Raw genomic sequence first — 27,426 nt, 5'->3', positions numbered from 1 at the left:
ATAGTTTTGTATGTTTCATTAATAAAATGTCACATTAATAAAATAGTCATCAAATGGTGAGTGCATAAAGTCTTGATTTGTCATTTACTTTATTTGGTACGTTATGAAAACTTAAAACATTTCAATTTATTTTCATTTTGAATTAAAAATGTTCTAGTTTTAAACATATGTCTTTAATGTTTATTTGCATTGTAGGTCTAGACCCTAACCCCATGAAAATCTTTGGGATGTGCTGGAGAAGATTTTATGCAGAGGTCTGACTCTTCCTTCATCAGTAAAAGATCTTTGGGAAAAATGAATGCAACTCTGTACAGAAATAAAAGTGAAACTGAATAAGCTTACTGCATGAACCAAATTATACCACAGCCAATGTGTTACCACTCCGTCCGCAAATCATCTGCTCATCGTGCTGCAGCATCCCCTGCATCCCTGTAGTTGTGAATTTTCCACAATTAATGGCATCCCCTGCACAGAAATTGAGGCTGTTCACAGTTGATGAGGATTCTGGAGTATGTGCTGCAGCCAATCTACAGATTGTTCAGTCCTGTACTGCCATTGGCTGTTGAACCTTTTTAAACCTCTCCAGTTCAGACTCTGGATCCTCATTGCACCTCCTGCCTCTCTGCCAGGCAGTTGACTGTTTGGATTTTCTGTTTGACCTCGGCCTGTTTCCTGACCTCGCCTTGCCTGCCCTGACTTTGGCCAGTCCAGCTACCTCGACTTGACTCGCTGTTTTCTGGCCTTGTCACCATTCCCAAGCTGAGGACTTCTGATCTGTGTTACCTTCTGGTGGGGAGAGCCTGGGGGCTGCGACCTGGTGAACCCCTTGCAGCAAAGTAGTCCGCTGACCACTAGAGTCACTGGCCCATCACTCCTTGTGGGGGCGTGCTGGTGAAGACCCGGGGTCACCTAGATTCCTTGCCTCAGGTAATCCTGTGTCACCTGCCATGGGGAGGTGACCTGTAACACCAAATGCCTGCCATAGTCAAACATTGGACTGGCATTCTATGTAATACCTGATAATTTAGATCTCACTCACATGTCCAGATGACAAGCCTGGGGTGAAGAAGCAAAAGGGTCAAAGAGAAGTAAACGTGGTGGTTCACTTTATTGTGTGATTTTACTGTTTATTGAACAGATACAATAACAAAAAACCAAGGGCTGATTTAATGTTGGTAAAATAATAACCCTCTGTACAGGGTTTGAGATGATGTGGAAACCAGGGCGAGTTATTTAGTGTGCTTCAGAATTTGCTTTTTCAGGAAAACTCCAGTGAATATTGCTCCTGCCCAGTGTGAATTTCGTGAGGTCACAGAATTTTTTTTTTTCCTGGTTAAGCATTACCGACATGCTACACGACTATGGTTTCTGTTTTATGTGAATTCCCCATGAGCAACAAGAGTTGGACTTAACAGTAAAAAATTTCATGCATTTTCAACATAAATAGTGTTTCTCATCTGTGTGACTCCACAAGTAAAACATTTTTCTCATTCTCATGGCATCACTCATGATTTTGTAATTGGAGATTAGTTCTTGTTCATGAGCTTGGGTGTTACCTTCAAGGGATTCAAGTTCAGTAGAAAGGTGGAGGTGGTATTGGCACAAAGATGTGACAAGGATGAAAGGTCTCGTTAATTTTTTAGATTAAAATTTAAAACTCCATCATGTGTACTTTATCATGTGTACGTATTAGACATAGGTTTTCCAAAATCACAGTGAAAGAATTGAAAAGCAATCTACCCAAAGAGGGAAGCAAGAATCTGGCTGGAGTAATATTAATATTATTATTAATAATAATAAACAGTATTTCAATAATGCCAACACCATTTTACTTGTTATTTGGGAGCCAGCTTCACCACAAGGAATTAATGTTGGTTTGTGAACCAAAAGCATAATAATCTCTCTATCACATGGTACATGATTTTATGAAATTATATTTGGTATGCTTTAGAAATGGCTTTTCCAGGAAAATCTTGTTTTAGTCAAGAATACTCCTTCTGCCCAACGTGAATTCTCTTATGTGCTTTAAGATTGCTTTGCTGAATAAAACATTTTCCACACTCCGAACATGAATATGGCTTCTCTCCTGTGTGGGTCTTCCTATGATTAACAAGAGTTGAGCTAAAACTAAAACATTTTCCACATTCAGGACATGAATAGGGCTTTTCCCCCGTGTGGGTTCTCAGATGGCATAAAAGTTGGGAATTTGAGCGGAAACTTTTTTCACATTGTGAACAGGAATATGGCCTCTCCCCCTCATGAGTTCTCTTGTGATAAACAAGACCTGTACTTGTAGAGAAACATTTCCCACAACCAGAACATGAATATGGCTTTTCGCCAGTGTGAGTTTTCCTATGCTTAACTAAAGCTGAACTACAACTGAAACATTTTCCACATTCAGAACATGAATAGGGCTTCTCCCCAGTGTGAATTCTCTGATGTCGAAGAAGATCGGAATTTGAGCTGAAACATTTTGCACAGTGGGAACACGGATATGGCTTCTCCCTTGTATGAGATCTCTTGTGAGTAACAAGAGCTGAACTTTGAGTAAAACATTTTCCACATTCTGAACATGAATATGGCTTCTCTCCGGTGTGAGTTCTTATGTGATTCACAAGAGTTGAACTCTTACTAAAACATTTCCCACATTCAGAACATGAATATGGCTTTTCCCCAGCATGAATTTTTTGATGACGTAGCAGATGGAAATTGGAGTTAAAACATTTTTCACATTGGCTGCAGGAATATGACTTCATGCCCATATAATTCTGTTCAAAAACAATAAGGGTGGATTCCCTCTGGGTGAAAGAATTTACACGTTCTGATGAATACAGCTTCTTTTCTGTGCTAGTCATTGTTGTATGATGTTTATTGGGAGGTGGGTGACTGAAAAAGCTCCCCTCAGGTGTAGAGAGATCAGATGACAGAGGTTCACCTGTGTCTTTCCGGATGTGTTGTTCATCTGGAGGTAATAAAAGACAGAAGATCTTAGGGACGGTTAAAATACATGCCAAGCCTTCACATATATCAGTTTAGTGCATACATAAGAAGATTAAGAGTTATGTTATCCTAATCTGACTGGTGAATATGGCCAAAGACTTTAAAAGTGAAAGAACAAGCAAAGGTGTCAGTGTCAAGGGATTGTTCCTATCAGTGCACTGGAGAGGGTGCTTTGGTAGGTACGTCTGGCATGCAAATAATTAAAAATTTCTGTCAGCAGTTAAATTTCACCTACATTAAGGACAGAACTTTCTGTCTGGGCCACCTATTGGAACTGCCAGGGACTGAGAAATTTGACTTTGGGACTTCAACTGAGATCGAAATTTAACTCCACACCAAGACACAACCCAAGACCAAAAAAGCATCCCTAAACAGCTAACCCTTTAATTGTATTATTGTAATGTTTGTTGTTTTGTGGTGCATTTTTCTGTAACTATTTATTAAAAATATATATCCTAAAATTTTTAAGCTGAATTTCTATGTTTTCGTTAGCACACTCTGATATAGCATTGTCCACACTTGGCTGGGAGTTGCACAAGACATTAAGTAGACTGTACTATTGAGGAGATTTCTCGTGTCACATGACATTACCCATATCCATAGAGAGTTGAGGAGGATTCTGAGAGGGTTGTATGACAACACTTTCTCACCCCAATGCAAAAAAGACTATGCATGGAAACAACAATTTCTATTAAATGTATACATAACTCACCCAAAATGATCTCTATAGGTATTGCCTCCTCTTTAACGATTACATACTCTTCTCGAGTGTCTTCGGGGTCTGTGAATAAAGATGAGAATGAAGCCCCCTGTACGGAGATGTATGAGAGACCCCAGAGTATATGTGTGGGGGGGAGACTGGTCACATCTCTTGGCTGGTGACACACAATGACATGATATGAGGAAGAGAGCTGGAGTTTATTAGAGGCTGATGGCTCCTGACTCCCCCACTGAGCACATACTGTCCCCCCATTACTGTCCACTAACAGAGGAGGGGGAGGGAGTAGAGATTGTTGTAGTGACTAAAGAAGGAGAATCTAGGACTCTTTTCTGGAATTAGTATTAAATTCCTCACCTGCGCTGATCTCTGGAAGAACATCATTTTCCACCGACAGTTCAACACCCACATCAAGTGTCTCTTTATCTTTAATTTTAATATTGCTGTTACACTCACAGAAATACAGAGGACAAGGACATCTCTCTGTTGGGTTTGTGTTACTTGGCTGATCTGTAAGAAATACACACACTGACTACATCGTTTCTTTATCTTTATATCAGAAAATGTGTGTATCTAGGTCAGTGATGGCGAACCCATGACACAAGTGCCAGAGGGGGCACTCAGAGCCCTCTCTGTAGGCACACACTCCCCACCTGGCTAGCCTCCCATTGGCTGTCCCTCTGTCACTCCATGCTGGCTGCTGAATTTCTCTTCTCCTGTGGGGAGGAGAGACAGCTGATGTGTATTGAAGCTGATCTGGCAGCTGATGTGTTTTGATCCAGCATTGAAAGGGTGAAAGTACAGAGAGGGGGGCAGACGGAGGGACTAGGCAGACATTATAAGGGGGAGGGGGATCTTGTATTGCTCTGTCCTAGTTATGGGAAGTACAGTATGAAAGCTAAAGACACTGAATAGAGCTACACCGCCCAGGGACAGGAGTACCAGTCTATACCTATATTCTCTGCTATACCCAGTCAGGACCAGGTAAACACAAAGCTTGTGGTAGAAGGTAAGTGCCTGTTGAATGTAATGGGAACCCTGTGTGTTGCTGTCCACCGTGCTTTAAAAAAATGTGTGCAATGTGCTGCATTGCTATGCAATTGGCATGTGTTTAGTAAAACTCCCTGCATTTTCTGTATTGTCTGATTTAAATAATATTTAATTTTATTATTTTTGCTGTCTGCACCCCACTAGGAAGATGTTGATCATTTTTTGTCTTAGTGTCAGTGTCTTAGTTACCGAAATAAATAAAGGCGGTAATTATGGTGGTGGTGATGGCATCTAGCCTAGATTCCTTTAAGTGGGGATTAAACAAATTTCTGGAGGAAAAGTCCATCACGGGTTACTAACCCTGATGGGTATATGCTACTTCATTATAGTAGTGGATCACTGTGAGATAAAGGAGCTGGATTAGATGGGCCATATCCAGTGGGCTCTTCTTGTGTTCTTATCAGGTTATCAGGTTGTTTTTTTTTTGCTGGTGTCGGGTTATGGATTGGTTCTGTCATAGAGAGTGATTGCTGTACATTGCATGAATGACATCCACACTTATCGACATCTGTTCTGTGCGCCCAGTACATGAAAGGTTATAATGTCATTATATGGCAGCAGGTTACGTTTACCTGACATCACATGACCCGTGTAATGCTCGGGGTGCTGGGATAGGTTGGTGTGCAGGGTTCAGATCTCTATGGCCTGTGTGTGCGCTATATAAGAGGACAGGGCAGACATAGCACTGATTGTACTGGGATTGTCAGGGGGACATTGTATTGGCTGCTGTCCATAGGAACGAACCTGGGCTCCTGCTAATGGGAAAATGAAAGCCTGTACAAGTGATTAGGTCTGCACGCCTCCTGTGTATGGGAAATGTGCGCTACACCTCCACTTCATTTTATTTCTGCAAATTCCCCAAGAAGTAGGTCCAGCGCATTTATAGCAGAGGGGAATCAGAGGTTGGAAATGCACTCAGATGCCTTTTTCAGAGCAGACCAATAGTTGGTGGTCAGTGGAACATTGCTTCCTTGCGCTGGTGGTCAGCAAATTCAAAAGGACCCCAGATGAAAATCAGTGTTGATTCAGGGAATATCCATTTCTTTAGTGTTAACTAATAGTGTTATTTTTGGTTTAGGGATGAATTTGTATTGGGTGCTTCTTCTTTTTTGTAGTCTCCAAGTATTGAACACCTAATAATTAATACAGCAAAAAAGCAAAAACAGATGGAGAAAGATCATTCCAAGAGGCCTGGACAGAGTCCTTTTGAGTGATTGAACACAATTGGAAAGCGTTAAGTATTGTATTCTGTGTAATGACAATGTTGTGTGTCGCACATCAAGTGTCAGAAGGCACTTTGACACCAACCCCAAAAGTTTTATTAAACTTAGTAAAACTGAAAGAAAAGAGTTTCTTGAAGGAAAATTGGGGAAATATAATTTACAGTATCTTAGTTTTTGCAACTATCTTTCTAGTACAAATCATCTGACAGCTGGCAGTTTCGAAATTCAATATGCATAGCAAAACATAGTAAGCTTCTCTCTAATGGGGATATTATGAAAATGGCCATGGTGTCTGGGAGTAAATTATTCAATGCATCTATGAGGTGCAACTTAGCAAAAATACTGTTAAAGATGGAGTCCAGTGCATGGCTCACCACTGACTTACAAAAGGCAGCCCGTTACTCTATATGCTTGGAGGAAAGCACAGTTATACTGTAAATTTTATTGTAAGGCTAGCAGTAATTTTGCGTTATGCTGTTGGTGACATCATGAGAGAAGAGCTGGGGAAACTGGTGTCTTTGTAGATATCTATCTCTTGTGTTTTTCCAGGCAATGCTGTAACAGACGCTTTATCACAGGACATCAAGAAGCTCCTTGTGCCAGGAAAAGCAGCAAAAAATGGCGTATACTCTGAATTTTCTACTGTTTCAAGCACTTCTTGGGGAGGTTCAGGCACAGTATATTTGTTTACTTGTTCAATAATGTCAAAGGTCTGAGCACAGGACGAGCCCTGGAAAGATTTGCTTGGATGAAATTAGGCTGTTTATGAATGAACAAGGGACGGAATATCCACAGCTCAATGATATGGCCTGGCTTACCAACCTCATGTTTTTTTACAGATTTTACACTATACCTCAAAAACCTCAAACAACTACAAGGTGTAGGGAAAACAGCAGAAAGGATGTTTTGTGATATCAAACCACTGGAGAGAAAAGTGCAGTTTTTTTAAAGAGAGCTTGAAAGTGGGCTGCTGAAATGTTTTCTAAATCTAAAAATGCATTTAGAAAATTCTACAACATTTGCAGAAAATCCTGCAAGCCATCAGGGAGTCTACAAGGAATTTTCTAGCATTGTAGCAGCTGCAAGGTGAATTCTAGTAACAGATTTTTTACAGTTCCGTAAGATGGAGACAACCCTGTGTGAAACACTAGAGAAGATAGGAGGGATGACAAATGACAGCACAGTTAGTTCTGAAAATAAAATCCTTCAAGGGTGGAAATTCTCTGCCAAATAATTTTTAAGTCAATGAAAGCACTTTGGATTGCTTTCCTTACTTTGTTTGGATCCTTTTTGCTTGTGAATCTTGTGCAGCGGTTTTCAGCTTTGAATTGTATCAAATCTGACACCAGAAACAGACTAAAGCTACGTACACACGTCAAATTTTTCTTGCCCAATAATCGTCTCAGGGCAGATATCGGGCAAGAATCTGGCGTGTACAGCCCGCGCCGTTCATCATCAGTGGATCCGTCCTGGTGGATCCACGGACAATGAACGACGAGCGATCCTGAATGCATAGGAAGGGGGAGAGGGCACAGGGTGCTGCGCCGTCACTCTCCCCCTTCCCTTTCCATAGAGCACAACAGTGCTGTATGTACAGCACTCGTTCATGCATTGTGCAGTTCTTGTTGTTGGAAAGGATCATAAAAGATCCTTTCCAACGACAAGAATTGCACGTGTGTATGCAGCTTTTCAGATGACCTGAGTGCTACGTGTGTTGCTCTCAAACTTACAAAGTAAGCATGCATACAAAAGGGAAAAATTCAGATTCATTGTTCAAAAGCATGCCAAATGCAAAATTTTACCTTTCAATTAAAAAGTTGTTTGTATCATTGAAAGCTGTTATTGTGTTTTTCTTTGACAACATATGTTAATGTATGAGTTGTTTTTTCTAAACTAAAACCTCAGTATTCAGGGTAAATTGTCGTGTTGGCACTTTGCAATAAACAACTGAGTTTTGGATTGAAGTTTGGGCACTCGGTCTCTAAAAGGTTCACCATCACTGATTTAGTTGGATCCTCAAGACTCTTCTCTCCTTTACAAGAAATGAAAGTCTCATCTTACCTAGTGATGTGAGGGTCTGGTGTTCCTCCATCATGACGTCCTTGTAGAGGTCTTTGTGTCCTTCTAAATACTCCCACTCCTCCATGGAGAAATAGACAGTGACATCCTGACACCTTATAGGAACCTGACACACACAATGATACAGTTATTATTCAGACACATCCTATAATAATCTCCCAGAATTCCCGGCACCGCTCACCTCTCCCGTCAGCAGCTCAATGATCTTCTGGGTAACTTTTAGAATCTTCATTTTGCATCTCTCAGCTTTCAGGGAGTGATTTAGAGGCCCTGTCATGGGACTGCATTTCTGACTCCAACTTTGTGACACATGGGTCATGTGATTGGCAGAAGGCTTCTTCGCTACGATGCATTCCTGTGTTTTAGGAGACAAATATCAATACATAAAGAAAATAAAACACATCCTACAGAAATTCTACAGAGGTGCCCAAAATTACTAACTTCTCTACTAAGATCAGAGATTCCAAAATCCTTTACTATGGGGTATGTCATGTGACCTCCCAGAATCCTCCTCACCTCTCCGGTCAGCAGGTAGATGATTTCCAAGGTGAGCTCTAAAATCTTCCCAGTCATGTGACTCTGCTCCTTCTCCATCCTCAATCAGGAGATCAGTTTTGTTGTGTTCCCTTGGCAAAAAAAATGGGAAAAAAGGCGTAAAACTTATATGTAGAGAGAGATGGAGGGAGGGAGGAAGGATAAAAGAGAAGAACATCATAAATCGGAACATTCAGATACACAAAGATAAAGAGAACCTGTCATTCCTATGGGTTCTAACCCATCTATTATTAATACTATGGCTCACCTCACATATTGGTCATATTGCTTTCCACAAGATGTGTATGGGGCCCGTAACAGAGGGGACCCAAGCAAGAGGAAGTAGAGGGCCTTTTATTGCCCTTCTCATCAAATTCAAAATAAAACAATCCCACACTTGTCCTTCATAAAGAACAAGTCACATGACTAAAGTCACATGACACCCTCCTATACAGGCCCCTTATCTCCTCCCCCCTCTCATAAAAAAAAATAATACCTTCGCTTCAATGGACACCCAATCTGCAGAGGGAAGTTTCTTTCAGCTACAAAAGTTACACTCACCACCTTTTCCGGGCTACAACAAAATGGCTCCCGCACCTCCTGCACTGCGGACGCTTATTTCTTTCACATAGTAACATGTTTCCCTCTAGTGGTGGCTTTGGCTCCACAATGGAATAAACGCTCCCTGTAACCATTTGGCTTCTGGCAGATTGTCGCCTCAGCGTCACTATAGCAACCAAAAAGCAACCCGGAAGTAAGGGGTCAAATTAGCGGTATTTCCAGTAACTGAGGCGAATTTAAATGGGATAAAGGAGTTCAGGTAGCAACATAGGCCAGGAGTAGTCTACATTTATGGTAACATAGTAATATTATTTAATATGTTATTAGGATATCTAACTATGGGTTGAGGTTTTCTGGAGGTTTGGTTTGAAGCATTACAATTTGTCAACCGTGTTATATATATAAGATAATAAAAGTAGGAGGGTATCTAAAGGCCGAGAAGGGTTCAGAAATTTATTGAGGGATCGGTTGGCATTAATACGTTTGATTCTCTATACATAAAGACAAATTTATTAATATTAATAAAGAGCATTTGTATAGCGCCAATATAATACACAGTGCTGTACATTAAATAGAAGGTGCAAATGACAGGCAGTGACACAGGAGGAGAGGACCCTGCACAAAAGAGCTTACAATCTAGATCTGACACATATTTCTCAGAAATGGCTTCTAATATTAATATTTTGTGGTACATATTTCAGCTCAGGGACTTCCAGTTTCAAAAGGGCAAAAACTCCAGGTCTTGGGTTCCATGTAGATAATGGCCTGGTTAGCTTTTACAGAGATGGTAAACTTGTGCCTGGAAGGGGTGGAAAGTCAATATGTAAGAAGTAGAAAGTTAGTAATGGTTTAAAGGTTACACTTAGTGGATATTAGGGTAAGTTACAAGTTAGTTGAAAAAATACATGTCCATTAAGTTCAACCACTAATGAAATAAACATATCCCAGATATAAAACCCTATAAGACATAGTTGGAGGAGAGGAAAGCAAAAAAAAAATTGGTACAATTTGCTTCAACAGGGGAAAGAAATTCATTCCTTATTCCATGAGGCAATCTGATGTTACCTGGATCAACAGTCACTGTTATTTTTACTTTAAAGCCTGAATACCCGGTTATATTCTGTGCTTCTAGAAAAGCATCCAGCTTTTTCGTAAAGCAATCTATAGTAGTTGCTGGAACTACTTCCTGCGGATTCCATATTTTCACAGACCTTACAGTGAAGAATTCCTTCCTTATCCGGAGCTTTAACTTCTTTTTATCTAGACGCAAAGAGTACCCTCTTGTTCTTTGTAATGATCTCAAAGTGAATCATGGGGAAGAGAGTTTATATATTTATAGAGGGTGATCATATCCCCCCTTAAACTTCTCAAGGGAGAATAGATTCCTAGATTCATAATCTCTCCTCATAGCTGAGCCCCTCCTTTCCTTTTATTAGTTTAGTTGCCCGTCTCCAATTCCACAATGTTCTTTTTGTGAACTGGAGCCCAAAACTGGACTGCATATTCCAGATGTGGTCTGACCAATGCTTTGTACAGGTGCAGGATTATGTCTCCATCTCTGCAGTCTATTCCTCTTTTAATGCAAGAAAATACTTTGCTAGCTTTAGATATTGAAGCTTGGCATTGCATGCTGTTATTAAGTCTATGATCTACCAGAACCCCCAGATCCTTTTCCATTTCTGACTCCACCAAATGTATTCCCCCTAGACAGTATGAAGCATGCATGTTGTTAGCTCCCAAGTGCGTAACTTTACCTTTTTTTATATTAAATGTCATTTGCCACTTGGCTGCCCAATCAAACCGTACATCCAGGTGTGCTTGTAGATTATAGACATCCTGTATTGACTTAATTCTATTACATAGTTTGTTGTCATCTGCAAACACAGAAATGGTACTTTTAATCCCAAACTCTGTATCATTTATAAAATGTTATAAAGAAGTTCCCTATCCATTTACAGATTGACTTTTCTAAACCTATCGACCTCATTTTACATATTAACTGTCTGTGGGGTACAGTGTCAAATGCTTTAGCACTGTCTACCTGTTTACTTACTTCCTCATAAAAAGAGAGTAAATGTGTTTGACAACTTCTGTCTTTCTTGAAGCCATGCTGACTATCACTTATATTATTATATTATAATATTATTTTCTAGCAGGTTCTTTATCAAACTCTATGTGGTTCTTTATCAAACTCTCTAAGACCTTTCCAACTATGGACGGGTCTGTAGTTACCTGGTAATGACCTTGCGCCCTTTTTGAAGATAGGAGCCACATTGGCCTTACGCCAATCCATCGGTACCTTGCCAGTGACTAAAGAGTCTCTAAAAATTAGAAATAATGGCTTTGAAATAACAGAGCTTAGCTCTTTGAGGACACGTGGATGTAATCCATCAGGTCCTGGTGCTTTGTCAACTTTAATTTTTCCCAGCTGTTTATCATATCAATTCTGGGACATTGTGACTCATTTAAGGCAGTGACATTGCAATTATGAATTTGGACTTGAGCTCTGCCATTTTCCTTTGTGTACACAGAGCTAAAAAAAGTGTTTAGTAAATCTTCCTTGTCTTTATCCCCAGTTACCAACCTAGCGACATCCTTTAAGGGGCCTACATGCTCAGATCTGATCTTTTTGCTAATAATATATTTCAAAACATTTTTGGGGGTTGCCTTACTTTCCTTTGCAATCTGTCCTTCAGTTTGAAGTTTTTCACATTTTATCTCTTTTTACATCTTTTGTTATATTCTTTATAGGTTTCAAATGATGAAGGTGATCCTTCATTTTTATATTTTTGGAATGCCCTTTACTGGTTCCCTATGGCTTTTTTAACATCAACTGTGAGCCACCTAGATTTTAATTTTAGCCTCTTAAACTTATTACCTTATAAGTTTACTTATTACCTTATTACCTACTTATTGTAGAACAGACTTGAAACATTCCCATTTCTGTTCTGTGTTCTTTGAGGACAGTCCCAGTCCAAGTCACAGAGAGCTGCCCTTAATAAAGGAAAATTTGCTCTCAAACATTTAATTTTAACTTTCCTGTTTTTGCTTCCTGTTTACAGCTTACATTAAATGAAATCATATTATGGTCACAGCTACCCAGATTCTCTTTCATTCACACATTTGTTGTAAGCTCTGCATTGTTAGAAAGAACTAGGTCCAGCAGAGTATCATTTCTAGTTGGGGCTTCTATAAACTGTACCATAAAATTATCTTTTTTTTTGCTGTTCCTGTAGTGCCATTACTCCAGTCAATGTCAGGGTAGTTGAAATCTCCCATGATTAAAACACTTTCACATTTGCTGCTTTTTCTATCTGTGCTAGTAGTTGATTTTCTATTTCTTCCTTAGCACTGGGGGCCTATAGCAGACTCCAATAATTACTTGTGTGTTATCCAACCCCACATTTAACTCCACCTATATTTGCCTCAACCTCATCGCTTGTTCCATCCACAATTTCTTCTTTCACATTCACTTTTAGATCACTTCTCACATACAGACAGACACCACTACCTTTTAATTTTACTCTGTTATTACGAAAGAGAGTATACACAGGAATATTGACATCCCAGCCATGCGAAGAATAAAGTCAGGATTCAGCAATGCCAACTAAGTCATAATCCTCCTCACTCATTAATGCTTCCAATTCCCCTATCTTGTTTGTTAGACTTCTAGCATTGGTGAACAGGCTCTTTAAACCATTGCTGCTTTTACCATCATTGTTTGCCACATCCTTTTGTTTTTTAGTACAATTAGTACTGCACAATCCAATGTTTGTTTGTAACATGAAAATCCTTACAATTATCCATAATCCTCACCCCAACTATCTCCAATCCAATAGAATCCTCCTGGATTTGAGGTGCTCAAACACAGGGCTGGCCTTCCTTTTCTGTGTGCCTTTACCACTCCCTCTAGTTACATAAACCCAACTCCCTACATGTTCATCCTGACTGACCTCTCCACCCTCCACATGTAAGCCATTACCTGCCTGCTCAGTGAGCAGGAGACCCCTCTCAAGGTGATCCAGTGATTTCAGTGTTGCAATGCGCTTCTCCAGCTCTCCAATGGGAGATACCAGAACGGCGACTTGCTCACATCTGTCACAGCGGTTTTCACCTAGGAGCTGTTGCTCCATTTGTGCATACATATGGCAGACTGTGCACTGAACCAAACATTCCACCTTGCTACCACTCATTTTCCCGGTTACAATGTTTATTTACAAGGAGTTATAAAAGGTTACTTACAGTTTGTGGTTACTATAAGGATTTAACTCCTTTCGTTTTTAAACTCCACTTGAATAAAAAGCCACTTGCTTCGCAAGCCAAACAGTAAGCAAGCTCAAGATGAGTGCCCCAGAAACTTAAATCACCTGTGAAGCCTTGACCACTCCCCCTTAGAGGTCAACAAAGAAAAAAAGCTGTTTACAACAAAACAAAACTGACAGTCAAGCAAACACAACCCAACAATCAAACAGACACAACTCCCAAATGCAGAATAACAGAGTCCTGTTTTTCCCAACTCCACTTGAAAAAGCCACTTGTTTCACAAGCCAAACAGTGAGCAACCTTTAATCACACATCAAGAGTTACCACCCAGGCAAGACCCGCCATTTAACTATTACTAAATTTCTACTTATTACATTCTGACTTGCCACCCCTCCAGGCACAATTCTGTACCATCTCTGTAAAAGCTAACCAGGCAATTATCTACGTGCAACTTAAGACCTGGAGTTTTGGCACTTTTGAAACTGGAAGCCTCTGAGCAGAACATGAAAGTTCACTATTTACTACAATTTGCTCCACCCTGTGGTCCAGTGACCTTTTTATGGCACTACTACCAAAATTTAAAGGGGAAGTATGTTTAAAAGTGCTCAAAACAAGAAAAATACACTTACCATCAATCCTGCAGAGCATTCAATCAGTCCGGAGATTTCTTCCATCAGGTCCCGCGTCGTCCCGGTATTTGTCCTCAGGCCGGGGCCCCCATCTTCTCATCTTTTTCTAGGTTCTTCTTCCTACATCACCCAATTCAGCAGCGAACCAGTGTGACGTAGTTTGGGAAAAAAACTCAGCTTTTTTCCCCCTTTTGACAAAAGAGCTCCTTCTGCAGAAGGAGCACCCAAGAGCCTCCCGGAATGCGTGACGTAAGTATCCTGGGAGGCTTTGCGCTCCTATTCATTCTTGGGGGGCAGTGCTGCACCCTTTTTTTTAAAAAAAAGGGTTGTCTACCCTTTTATGTAGTAGCAAAAATCTAAGTTTTCGGTACGTTTAAACCTACCTACACAAGTATTTACCGTATTTTCCGGTGTATAAGGCGACTGGGCGTATAAGACGACCCCCCACTCTAACCAATCATTTGGGGGTCGTGTTATATGCCCAGTATTGTACTGTTCCTTCTGCCTGTCAGATCTCACTATTGTGAGAGAACTGAGAGGTAGAAAGAACTGTACACTACTAGTTCTAAGTAATGAATGGGCACGTTCCTTTAATGAATGGGCGTGTTCCAGTGAAGAGCCAATCCAGGCTCTCCACTGGAGAGCCAATCCAGGCTCACGTCCTGCTTTTCAGCTTACACGAGTCCTGCTGGGAAGCAACGCGAGCCTGCCCAGGAGGACTCGTGTAAGCTGAAAAGCAGGAAGACAGAAGGAGGCACAGGAGGACTCGCAGGGACGCCAGACCAGAGAGGGGACTCGCGAGGACACCGGGCGCTGCAGGTAAGTACTGGTACCCGGCGTACAAGACGACCCCTGACTTTGTCATAGATTTTTCGGGGTTAAAAAGTCGTCTTGTACGCCGGAAAATACGGTATTTTTATTTGTAATTAATACTTAATGTTTAAGCCAAATAGCCACACTCTCCTGTCTCACTTTTCTCTAAAGAAGCCCAAAAGGGTGAATTGTGTCAGACTAGTGACAATCATTCCTCACTTACAAAAATTTGTTGTAATAACCATTTTGAATATGTTTATGTAGTTATAAACTTGTTCTTGTTGAATATCAATACATATTAATACTAGAAGCCATTTCTGACATGTGTCAAACTTGTCTTTACATTTAGAGGATCAAATTTACCATACTCATACTGTATATTCATACTTTCTGAACCCTTTTCAGTCAGAAGATACCCTCCTACCACTAGCAAAAGAAGTAGACAAGATCCCTGTGCAAAACGCCTTTTAGAAATCTGAAAGAAAAAAAAAGCATAAACCTGACCTTTAGAAACAATGAAAGCCAAACTCTGGTACAAACCTAGCTGCAGGAAGTAGAGGATTTGTTCCATGAACAAACTCCTAGGGCACTGATGGCGAACCTTTTAGAGACGGAGTGCCTAAACTACAACCCAAAACCCACCTATTTATTGCAAAGTGCCAACACGGCAATTTAACCTGAATACTGTTTCGAAAAGTCAACTCATACATTAACATCATTTGTCTTAAAAGAAAAACACAATAACAGGGTTTTCAATGATAGAAACAACTTTTTATTGAAAGGAAATTTTCGCATTTGGTATGCTTTTGAACAGGTAATGTGGTTGTGTTGTTGTATACATGCTGATAATTTGTCTAACCGTGGCTCATACTTTGTAACTTTGAGAGCAACACATGCAGCACTCAGGTCATCTATTAGTCTGTTTCTGGTGTCAGATTTGATATAATTCAAAACTGATAACAGTTGCTCACAAGCATAAGATTACCCAAACAAAGTAAGGAAAGTAATCCCAAGTGCTTTTGTTGACTTAAAATTATTTGGCAGAGAATTCAACACTTTAAGGATTTCATTTTCAGAACTAACTGCTGTCATTTGCCATCCCTTCCATCTTCTCAAGTGTTTCACACAGGTCATAGAGCTTTCTTGAAATTCCAATAATTCCATTTCCAGATTTCCTAAATGTAACCAGTGTAAGCAGAAAAGACAAGTTCTTCAAATTTGGGTTTACATGGAGAAGTAAGAAAACACAGGGTTGTCTCCATCTTATGGAACTGTAAAAATCTGTTACTAAAATTCTCCTTTGCAGCTGATACAATGCTAGAAAATTCCTTGTAGATTTCCTAATGGCTTGTAGGATTGTCTGGTAATGTAGAATTTTCTAAATGCATTTTTAAATTTGGAAAATATTTCAGCAGCCCACTTTCGAGGGCTCTTTCAGAAACCTGCAAGTTTCTCACAACTGTTTTGATATCATAAAACATCCTTTCTGCTGTTTTCCCTACACTTTGTAGTTGTTTGTTCAGTACATTGAAGTGTAGTGTAAAATCTGTAAAAACATGAGGTTGGTAAGCCAGGCCATATCAGTGAGATGTGGATATTCCTGCCCTTTTTTAATTATAAACAGCCTAATTTCATCCAAGCAGGCTACAAATCTTTGCAGGTCCTGTGCTCAGACATCTGACATCTTGTACATAAGTAAACAATTATACTGTGCCTGAACCTCCTCTAGAAGTGCTTGAAACAGTAGAAAATTCAGACTATGGGCCATGTTGTAATTCACCATCTTTGTGACATATTTGAGGACATTTTTTGCCACTTTTCCTGGCACAAAGAGCTTCTTGATATATAATACAATGGAACTAAATGACTTGATGTTTGTTTCATTAACAAAGAACTGTATGAAACCAGATGTTGCCCCACCATAGAAGGTGCCCCATCACTAGTAATTGAAACCACTTTTTCTGGTCATATGTCTTGTGACAAAAAAGCCTCCATCACAGCATTGTAGATATCTATCTCATGTGTTCTTTCAGGCAAAGACACCAGTTTCACCAGCTCTTCTCCCATGATGTCACCAACAGCATAATGCAAAATGACTGCCAGCCTTGTATGATTATTTATATCTGTGCTTTCATCCAAGCACATGGAGTAACAGGCTGCCTTCTGTAAGTCAGTGGTGAGCATCTAACATCACTTGCCATCACTTGCCATGGATTTTTAACAGTATTTCTGATAAGTGCCATCTCAGAGATGTGTTAAATAATTTTATCATTGTTTGGGAAATTACGAAAAAGGAAATTGCTCCCAGAAAACATGGCCATTTTCATATTATCCCCATCAGAGAGGGGCTTACTATGCTTTGCTATGCACATTGAAATTTGAAAACTGGCAGCTCTCAGATGATTTGTTCTAAAACAATATGATATTTTCTGGAGAAAAAGTCCATCACAGGTTACTAGCCCTGCAGGGTATGTGCTACCTCCTTATAGATGTGGGCCACTGTGAAATACAAGAGCTGGACAGATGGGCCATTGGCCTGATCTAGTGGGCTCTTCATATGTTCTTATCAAGTTATCAGTCTTATCAGGTTGTTGCTGGTGTTGGGTTAAAAAATTGGTTCTGTCATAGAGGGCGATTACTGTACATTGCATGAATGACTTCCACACTTATTGACATTTGTTCTGTGCGCCCAGTACATGCTGGATCAAGACACATCAGCTTCAATACACATCAGCTGCCTCTCCTCCCCACAGCGAGGTGGGGAGCAGTGCTCACAGAGAGGGCTCTAAGTGCCCTTTCTGGCACGCATGCCATAGGTTCGCCACCACTGTCCTAAGGTGTGTAGAATGAAGTAAGTGAGTAAACACAATAAGTTTGTTAATAAGTTATATAATAAAATTATATAATTATAATATTATATAATATTAGCTAAGCTTTTGCATATGTTAACAACCACTGAGACCAGTTCCATAGAAATATGTGAATTGTGTAAATATTTAACATTTTCCTAGCATGAAAGATTGTGTAGCCAGAAAGTCACACACACCCCGTTAATAGGAATATTTTGAGTTTAGTTGCTAGGAAGAATTTTGAATTCTGGACTGTGATTTACTAAATCATGTTAAAAAGGTCAAGAAACACTGCTGTATTCTCTGTGCACTCATCAATAAAGCTTTCCTTTAGATCAGTCTAATTGCTTTACGGGTGCCAAACGTATAATCGCCAGAGCCTCAAAAACACAAACTGTGAGTTTTGGTGCTGTAAAGAATGCAGTCTGGCATTAAGGCCATTAAAAAAGTGGCACAAATTTTTATTTTTTTTCCAAGATAAACTTTTTAAGGTTTATCAGCTGTGAAGCTCATACTTGTATCAGCTCAGTTTTGGCATGCAGGAACTATCTGTTTGAAAACATAGTCCTTAGTGCTCTCATTTCTCAGATCTAACTCCCTCTCTTTTCCTTTAACACTTCTCCATATTCTCTTCTTTCATCTCTTTTTTCCCCTCTATTCATTCCTTTCTCCCATCTTTGACTAATTTACCAAAACTGTGACCTTTTCTTTATGCCTGCTTCCTCCACTGATACTGATACCTAACCTTGTATACACTTGCCATGGATATGTTCTTTACCAAATTCATATTTCTCTGGCTTTTCCCTCTAACTCTAATCTGCAATACCTGTATGTATTATTGTCTTACTATTACTTGCTTATTTTTTTTGTTTACCTATTAGTAAATATACAGTTATGTGCTGTCCACTATTGCACCATCCTAACTTGTACATGAACCTTTACTTGCAAACTCAAACCTAACTCTCCCAGTAACACTAACGCCATTTTGTAACCTTAAAAATAATCTCTATAAGAAACCCCAACACTAACGCTGACTCAAATTTACTAAATTAGTACCTCCAGCTCTCCCTGTAACAGTAATCCTCCCTTAAGCCCACCCCCTTACAGTAAATCTAACTCTTCTCTGTAACCAATCACTTTATAAACCTAAAAGAATAGGTAAAAAAAAAATTTTTTTTTATATTAAAAAGTTGGCAGACAGTATATTAATAAACACATACATACAAAATACATATATAATAAAAACAGTCAAAAGAAATAAAACCATAATGTTATTGTTCAGGCTGACAAGGAAATATAAACAAACTGCATGATGCTGGTTGCCTTCCTGCACATTCATTCCTGGAAATCTGTGGGGTGTGATGTAGTGGTCAGAACACTTTCACTCATTCAAATGAGGAGAAATTTAATGTGGTTGCTGCAATAATATCTCCTGCAAGTCTTGATTAGAGTTCATCATAATGAAAGTAAACCAGTGCAAGTGATTTGTTGTGCTTCAGAATTTGATTATTTCCAATAAAACATTTTTTTATCATAAATATGGTAATCAGAAGCTGGATGTGCATTTTGAATTCCGAACATAAATAAAGCTTTTTACCCTGTGTGACCTCTTTGACAAGAGGTAAGTGTATATGAAAACAATTCCTGCACTCTAAATATAATTACAGCTTCAGGTCACTATCATTGCTACGCATTACGACCTTGAATATAGCTTTCACCCAATGTGAATCCTCTTATGAAATTTAAGGTTGCTCTGCTGACTAAAAGATTTCCCACATTCAGAACATGAATAGGGCTTCTCCCCTGTGTGAGTCCTCTTGTGCAACTCGAGATGGAATCCCAGAGTAAAACATTTGCCACATTCAGAACAGGAATATGGTCTCTCTCCTGTGTGAGTTCTCATGTGATTAACAAGAGTTGAACTCCTACTAAAACTTTTTCCACATTCTGAACATGAATGTGGCTTCTCTTTTATGTGAGATCTCTTGTGCATATCAAGAGCTGAATTCTCAGTAAAACTTTTCCCACACTCTTCACACAAATATGGCTTCTCCCCCTCATGAGTTCTTTTGTGATAAACAAGAGTTGAGTTTGTAGTAAAACATTTTCCACATTCGGAACAAGAATATGGCTTCACCCCTGTGTGAGTTCGTTTGTGATAAATAAGAGCTGAACATGCACCAAAACATTTCCCGCACTCTGAACACAAATATGGTTTTTCCCCGGTGTGTGTTCTTTTATGATTGACTAGAGCTGTACTTGTAGTAAAACATTTCTCACATTCAGAACATGAATATGGCTTCTCTCCTGTGTGAATTCTCTGATGTCGAAGTAGATGAGAATTTGAGTTAAAACATTTTCCACACTGGAAGCAGGAATATGGTTTCATGCCTATGTGAATTCGTCCATGAGATATAAGAGTGGACTTCTGGGTGAAACATTTCCCACATTCTGAACACCAATATGGCTTCTTTTCTGAGCGAGTTATTTTTCTGGGATCTGTATGTTGGGTGACGTTAGGTGGGGGAATAAGATAGCTCCCTATAAATTTAGAGGAAACTGATGACTGCTGTGTGCTCATGAGATTTGTGATGTGTTGTTCATCTGGAGGAAAAAGAAGACAAAAAGGATATTAAGTTAAAATACTCTGTGGATAACATTGGGGCCTTAGCAATGCCAAAGTACAATTGACTGAATGCAAGGGATTTCAAAAAGACACCCAGCAACTCGAAGAGGTAGGTGTGGTTCACAGTCCAACCTCAAACCACTGATTTTGCCTAAATTGAAATTCCCTATCTACTTGAAAGCTTTCCACGTGACAACATTGCCGGACAATAGCCCAGCACAACCCTTTTGTAAACAAACAAACAAACAAACATAAAAAAAACAACTACACAGAGACTCCTCTATTGACCATCAGGTAATCAAATACACATTGTAACCTTGTTGGGATATTAGAAATATACCAGAAGAAGTACCAATCAAAAAGATGGCAGAAACTTCAGCAAGCCTTTATGTGTCAATTATGCAGCAGGGGATAGCTTAATTTGACTTTATGTTTTGTACAGACTTCTGGGAAAAGCAGAAATTCGTATCAAACAGGATCAAACTTATCAAACAGGAGAAAAGGATTCTGGGAGGGTCTCAGGACATTACTTTTATATTCATTATTAAAAAAGAAATCTGACGAAAAAGGTAAAGAGGGTTCTGCAATGGTCACGTGTAATATAGCAAAGAGTGAATTAAGAAGAAAAGGCAAATCTTTTCTGTATTTATCATTTATTTTACTTACCCATGCTGATTTCTACAGGAACTTCGTCCTCTTTAATCTCCACATGTTGTTTATCCACTTCTTCAGTTTTGACCTCTCTCTGAGTATCTGGACCAGGGTCTGTGAATAAAGATGAGAGTTAGGCTCCCTATACTGAGATGTATGAGAGACCCCGGAGAGAGTGTGTGGGGAGAGACTGGCAAAGGTTGGAGTAAGCTGAGTCCCAAGTCATTGACACCAAGTCCCAAGTCAAGTCTCCAAAAATTCTTCCAAGTCGAGTCCCAAGTCAGGTCACTTTATTTATCCCCATATAGAAACAGAGCTCTCATCCTGTTCTTGAGCACAGGATCGCATTCTAAGTCCACTGATTTCTCCACTGACAGCTGAAGGGGAAAGGGAGGAGGCCAGTGAATCTTCTGTAACACAGCCCCCCCCTCCCCACATTCAGCTGTCAGAGGAGAAAACTTAGAATGCAAAAAAGGCGGGGAGGAAGGTAGTGTTATATTACAGAAAACTCACTGCCTTCCTCCTCACCTTTCTTGCATTCTAAGTTTTCTCCTCTGGCAACTGAAAGGGGGGGAGGAGCTGTGTAACATAGGTCTCACTGTCTTCCTCTTTTCCCCCCTCAGCTGTCAGCAGAGAAAGTCACAAGTCGAGTTGCAAGTTGCTGGGGAAAACCCTGAGTTCAGTTGCAAATCATTCATTAGGTGATTTAAGTCGATGTCGCGCGACTCGAGGCCCAACCTCTGGAGACTGGTCACGTCTATTGACTGGTGACACACAATGAATGATATGATGTGAGGAGGAAAGATGAGGTCTAATAAAGGCAGATGGCTCCTGACTCCACCACTAGGCACATACTGTCCCCCATTACTGTCCACTTAAAAAAGAGATTGTAGTGCCTGAAAAAGGAGAATCTGGGACTCATTTCTGGATTTAGTGTTTATTCCTCACCTGTGCTGATCTCTGGAGGGATATCCTCCTCCTTATACTGATAATCGTTCAACATATACAGATCTTCTTCTTCAACTTTGACCACATGTATAGGTAGGTCCTCAGCCTAGAAAAACAAAGTTACATTTGTTGAAACTGTATTATAATATTAGTGAAAACATGACATTTGATTTTTTTTTAGATGCATCTACCTGATCCTTCTGAGGGATCTTCTGATGTTCCTGTGTGGAATTCCAGCAATACAAAGGACGGGGACATCTCTCCGGTGGGTTCCTGTTACTGGATCCATCTGTAGGAAAAATGTGTTTATCAGATGATGGGGGATCTAGGTGGACCCTCCGTACTGCTCTCTCCTTTACAATAAAGCCTCCTCTTACCCGGTGATGTGAGGCTCTGGTGGTCCTCCATCATGACATCCTTGTAGAGGTCCTTGTGTCCTTCTAAATACTTCCACTCCTCCATGGAGAAATAGACAGTGACATCCTGACATCTTATAGGAACCTGACACACACAATGATACAGTCACCATCCAGACACATTCCATAATAACGTCCCAGAATTCCCGGAACCGCTCACCTCTCTGGTCAGCAGCTCAGTGATCTTCTGGGTGACTTCCAGAACCTTCTTGTCATTATTTCTCTTAGATATCAGGAAATTAGATAGAGGCTCCATCACAGGCCTCTGATTTTGGCTCCAAATCTGGGACACACAAGTTATGTGATCATCAGATGGCTTCTTCATTATAATGCATTCCTGTGGTAACAAAATAATAAATTCTAGTAAAAATAATTGACATCTTATTGTAAATCAGCAGAGGTTCCTAAGTTTCCTAGTCAACTCTGTGTTTTATTAATAAAGGTAAGAGCAATGCCATGTGACCTCCCAGAATCCTCCTCACCTCTCCAGTCAGCAGGTAGATGATCTCCAGGGTGAGTTTTATTATGTTCTTATTCCTGTGACTCCGCTCTTCCTCCATCTATAATCTTGTTTTAGTTGTCTCTGGACAAAAACCTATAAAACCAGCACAAGAATAAATAAAATTGAAGGAGGGGGCAAGGGAGACATAAAGAATAAACTGTGAGGAACTCAGATTAACTCATAGATGTATACGAAGATTAAGAGAACTGGTTAATCCCCCCTGAACAAGATATCAATACCTCTTCTTCAATATGCAGCCAAATGGGGGCTTCCACAAAATGGCTGCCAGCTTTTCTGAAGCCACTCACAAAGTAGTGTTTACTTCAGGCGGCCATTTTGTCGTAGCCTAAAACTCAAAGGATATTATATTTCTCAGCTGAAGGAAGCTTTAAATTGCAATGTGCATCTAATAAGGTAATTATTATGAGGTGAATAGGTGAGAACAGGTATTCACCACATAGAAGGGTGTCATGGGATTTGAGTCAGGTGACCTGGTCTTCATAAAGGGCACATGGGGATTGTTTTAGTAGAATTTGGTCAAAATGGAAATGAAAGGCTCTTTTTCTTCCAACATGGCTCCCCTGTTTTACTAGCTCCATATTAGTTCTCTGGTAAACAATATGACCTTCTGTGGGATGTTAGGCTGCTAACTTTGACCTAAGTCATATAATTATCACCAACAGGTATGTTGAAACACACAGGAATGACAGGTTCTCGTCATCTCTATTTACATCATATTATAGCTGTATATTTTCTTTACAAGTGCTTGTATTATAGATTTGTATTCGGCGCCAACTAAATGTGTATTTTCCAAAGTAACTAACTAAAATTGATCACCTGACTGAAAATGGAGAAGAAACGGGGTCAGGTGACCGAGAGGATATTAAACTTCACCCTGGAGATCATCTATCTGCTGACCGGAGAGGTGAGGAGAATTCTGTGGTTAAAAGTAAAAATAGTGTGACTATAGAAGAATAGGGAGGGCTGCTAGTATAACAAACAATGAAGCAGTTTGTCTGAAGTATGTGGCAGTGGGCAGTATGTTTAGGATAGGAGTGTGGACGGTATAATAGAGGGCAATATGTGCAGGAGAGTGCTGAGGGCATGTCAATGGCAATAGTATAAAAGGTGCAAAGGATTGGGGATGGCAAAGCGGAGGAGTTTCCAGATATTGTAGAAGGTGGGAAGAGAGTTGCGTGACTTAAGAGGTATCCTTTCATGTATCTATACGTTTTTTAGAATGTGCCTGGCCTGAAACATTTACAGAAAAAGGAGACAGGCTTTTTAACGGCACTGGATATAGTGATGAAGTTCATTGTTTTATTATTGAGAAAACATAAAATTACTATATACAGTCTACTGTGCTTGAGTTCAACACAAGAGTGTTAAGGCGATTTCCTATTGATCCCAGACCAATATTTCCCCCTTCCTATCGTGACCTCTGTTTTCAACACGTTGGGAGCAGTGATTAACAAATACGCAGCTTAAGCATATAGTTATATCACTTCACAAATCTTTATACCACATCACAGTTTATATATTCAGACAACAAGGTACAAGACACTTAGTAGTTAGTCAGTAACAAGAAACTTAATTACCCACTTCCCTGAGCAAGATGTTTCAAGGTAAGAAGATTCAAGGTAAGGATGGAGCAAATATTGACCTACTGATAAGGAGGACATAACTAGTTTTCACACAACTCAATTATCTGCAAAATATAGCAAAAAACACAAAAACAACTTAAATTCAAAACTCAGCAAAATTATATTCCTTACAAAGAGTTAGTTTTCAAACAATAATGATGTGGTCGGCTGTGTGTAGACTCTGCGCTCATAATCACATGGCCGATGCGCAGTAATTTGTGCAAGCGCAGAATCTCACTTCAATCATCTCACTTTACAATTTATAGACTGACAGCCACCAGCAACAGCCCTCCTCCGGCTGTTTGCTGACAGTGAACTTCATCATATCCCTAACAGGAGCAAGGTAAGTCAATTTTCCTCTATCTGTTAGATACAGCTACACCCTCATCCCTTTTTTCACCTAACCTATCGGAATGATTTAATACCTTTCTCATCTAAACCCGCAGTGTGTTGTCTCACTGGCAGGACCTCAAGCTAAAGAATACCTATCCACTATCCATAACACGTATTGGCACAAAGATTATATCTAATTACTAATACTTTGGGATATTACTAATCTTTTGAATATTAGACTTATAACACTGTATTTATATTTTTGTAGTGTGTCACCTACAACTACCTTTGAAGGGAAAGCTAACCACTATCTAACATATCTGTAACAAAACAAAGGTATATATCGGTATATATACTCATTCATTTCATTACTCAACTTGGTTGTTTCATATTCCCGTGACACTGATTTCTTTTTATTATTATTGTCATCAGCCATTAGAACCTCTGAAAAGCAAATCAATTTTGAAGTGGATTATCTTTCAAAATCCCCAGTAGGTGTTCTGGTCATTTCTGATCGGACACTTAACATGGTCAGTTTTGGACCAGTATAAGCCTTTAACAATGTCATTTCTCCTCTTTTTCTTTTCCTAAAGTAATTTGACTTAATCAATAATAATACATTACCACTTCCAGTGTTATTTCCCTTCACATGAATCCTCAGAACACCAATTGTACATCCCTTTTGTTTGCAGTGAGCGCACAACTAAGCCATATTTTACATTTTACCTTACCAGTCCCTCTAGGAATTGAAAACCTTATGGTTACTCTAACAACAATCATAACTATGCTTATTTTATTTTTATTTTAATTCAGATATTACTCACACACAGTTATTTGGTCGCACAAAATCTTTTATACGTGGCCATTAAGTTCATAGAGTAGCAGACACAAGTAAGTGTTGTCCTTACTAGATTTTTCATTATCACGACTATAACCTACAGTGCTCAACCCAGAAATTTTTTTAAGCCGGGTGGGAAGAAATTGTTAGTGGGTGGCAGCCCCTGTATTGTGACCAAACTCTTTAGTAACCACCCAAAAACAGGCGGGTGGTTGCTGAAAAGTGCCGGGTAGTGCGCCCAGCTAAAAGGGCCTGGGGGGAACCCTGACCTATTTTTTATTGATAATACTTGACCATAGACATGCAATGTTTTTGTAAGAGCCACTGTGAATATAAGCACGCATTATTTGGTACTTATATGTAAACGATGTAATGTATAAGGAACAATTGTGGTATACTACATATCTATGAATGTAATAATTGCTAAAGGCTGGTGTATGCTATATTATAAATAGTACTTATATGTATATACTTTGCCCTAGAACATTGAACTCTCAAACCCCCTGAGTAAGCCCCTGAGGGGCGAAATTGGTCGGAACCTGAGATTTTCAACTTTCCATGTCAACACAGCCAACCACATAACTATTTTTTGGGAAAACTAACTCTTGTGTTGAAATCAGTGGATTGTATATAGTTTATTTTATGTTTTCTCATTATTAAAAAACTGAACTTCATCACTCTGCCCAGTGCCATTAAAAAGCCTGTCTCTACTTTCCCTATCTTTTTTTCTATTGTAGAAGGTGTCTATCAGAAAAGATAGTATGAAAAAATGGGAGACAATTGCATTGATTTTCTGTAAAATGTGAACACCTGTTAAATACAGGAATGCATTATAGTAAAGAAGCCATCTGATCATCACATGACTCGGAGCAAGAAACAAAGCCCCAGAGTGAAGCTTTCACCTCCCTCCCTGATATCCGAGCTAAACAATGATAAGGAGATCCTAGAAGTCACCCAGAAGATCATTGAGCTGCTGACGGGAGAGGTGAGCGGTGTCGGGAGTTCTGGGAGATTATTATGGGATGTGCCTGGATGGTGACTGTATCATTGTGTGTGTGTCAGGTTCCTATAAGGTGTCAGGATGTCACTGTCTATTTCTCCATTGATGAGTGGGAGTATTTAGAAGGACACAAGGACCTCTACAAGGACCTCATGATGGAGGACCACCAGACCATCACATCACCAGGTTTGTGGAGAATTTGTTGTAAAGGAGAGAGCGGTATGGAGGATCCTCCATCATCTGATAAACACGTTTTTCCTACAGATGGATCCAGTAACAGGAACCCACCAGAGAGATGTCCCTGTTCTCTGTTTCCCCGGGATTCCACACAGGAACATCAGGAGATCACTCGGGTGGATCAGGTAGATAAAAACAAAATGTTAAATAATAACTACCTATTAGGAAGATGGCACTGAGATGACAATAATGTTATGCTTGATCTTAACTCATAATAGTAACCTAATGTATCTTATCTAGGCAGATGGACTGGTTGTGGTTAAAGTTGAAGATGAAGAAGATTTGTGCATAATGGGTGATGACCCATGTATAGAGGAGGAAATTCCTTCAGAGATCAACACAGGTAAATACACAATAATAAGCAATACATCCAAAAAACACTTTAAAAAATGGACCCCCCAACCCCAAAAAAAAAGGTCAGCACTCACCTTCAATATAAAGTTTGAACTTAATTAAAAAGTATTCCTAGTTGTGATATTGACAACAGGGTTGCTGAAGTTGGGGCTTTTATGG

At 39.7% G+C, this 27,426-nt stretch overlaps 2 protein-coding genes across 2 annotated transcripts in view; one reads left to right on the top strand and one right to left on the bottom strand.

Annotated features, from left to right (window-relative positions):
- Window positions 1–72: 72 nt before the first annotated feature.
- On the bottom strand, window positions 73–23,067 carry LOC140339141 (uncharacterized). The gene is made up of 8 exons (XM_072423724.1): window positions 22,843–23,067; window positions 22,521–22,697; window positions 22,322–22,445; window positions 22,136–22,233; window positions 21,945–22,050; window positions 21,012–21,110; window positions 19,471–20,323; window positions 73–2,706 (listed from the first exon to the last, which is right to left on the bottom strand). The coding sequence occupies exons 1-8, from the start codon at window positions 22,918–22,920 to the stop codon at window positions 1,983–1,985; spliced, it is 2,259 nt and encodes a 752-aa protein (XP_072279825.1). The 5' UTR covers window positions 22,921–23,067; the 3' UTR covers window positions 73–1,982.
- A 22-nt stretch (window positions 23,068–23,089) lies between these two features.
- Window positions 23,090–27,426, top strand: part of LOC140338898 (uncharacterized) — a 47,562-nt gene continuing 43,225 nt past the window's right edge. Inside the window, 5 exon segments of the mRNA XM_072423216.1 lie at window positions 23,090–23,787; window positions 26,500–26,661; window positions 26,739–26,862; window positions 26,941–27,038; window positions 27,154–27,256. Of these exon segments, the coding sequence (XP_072279317.1) occupies window positions 23,710–23,787; window positions 26,500–26,661; window positions 26,739–26,862; window positions 26,941–27,038; window positions 27,154–27,256 (565 nt within the window). The 5' untranslated portion in view covers window positions 23,090–23,709.

The sequence above is a fragment of the Pyxicephalus adspersus genome, chromosome 10, assembly GCF_032062135.1.
Source record: "Pyxicephalus adspersus chromosome 10, UCB_Pads_2.0, whole genome shotgun sequence".
Taxonomy (NCBI): domain Eukaryota; kingdom Metazoa; phylum Chordata; class Amphibia; order Anura; family Pyxicephalidae; genus Pyxicephalus; species Pyxicephalus adspersus.
Note: the sequence above shows the minus strand (reverse complement) of the source record. Positions and strands in the feature narration are given on the sequence as shown.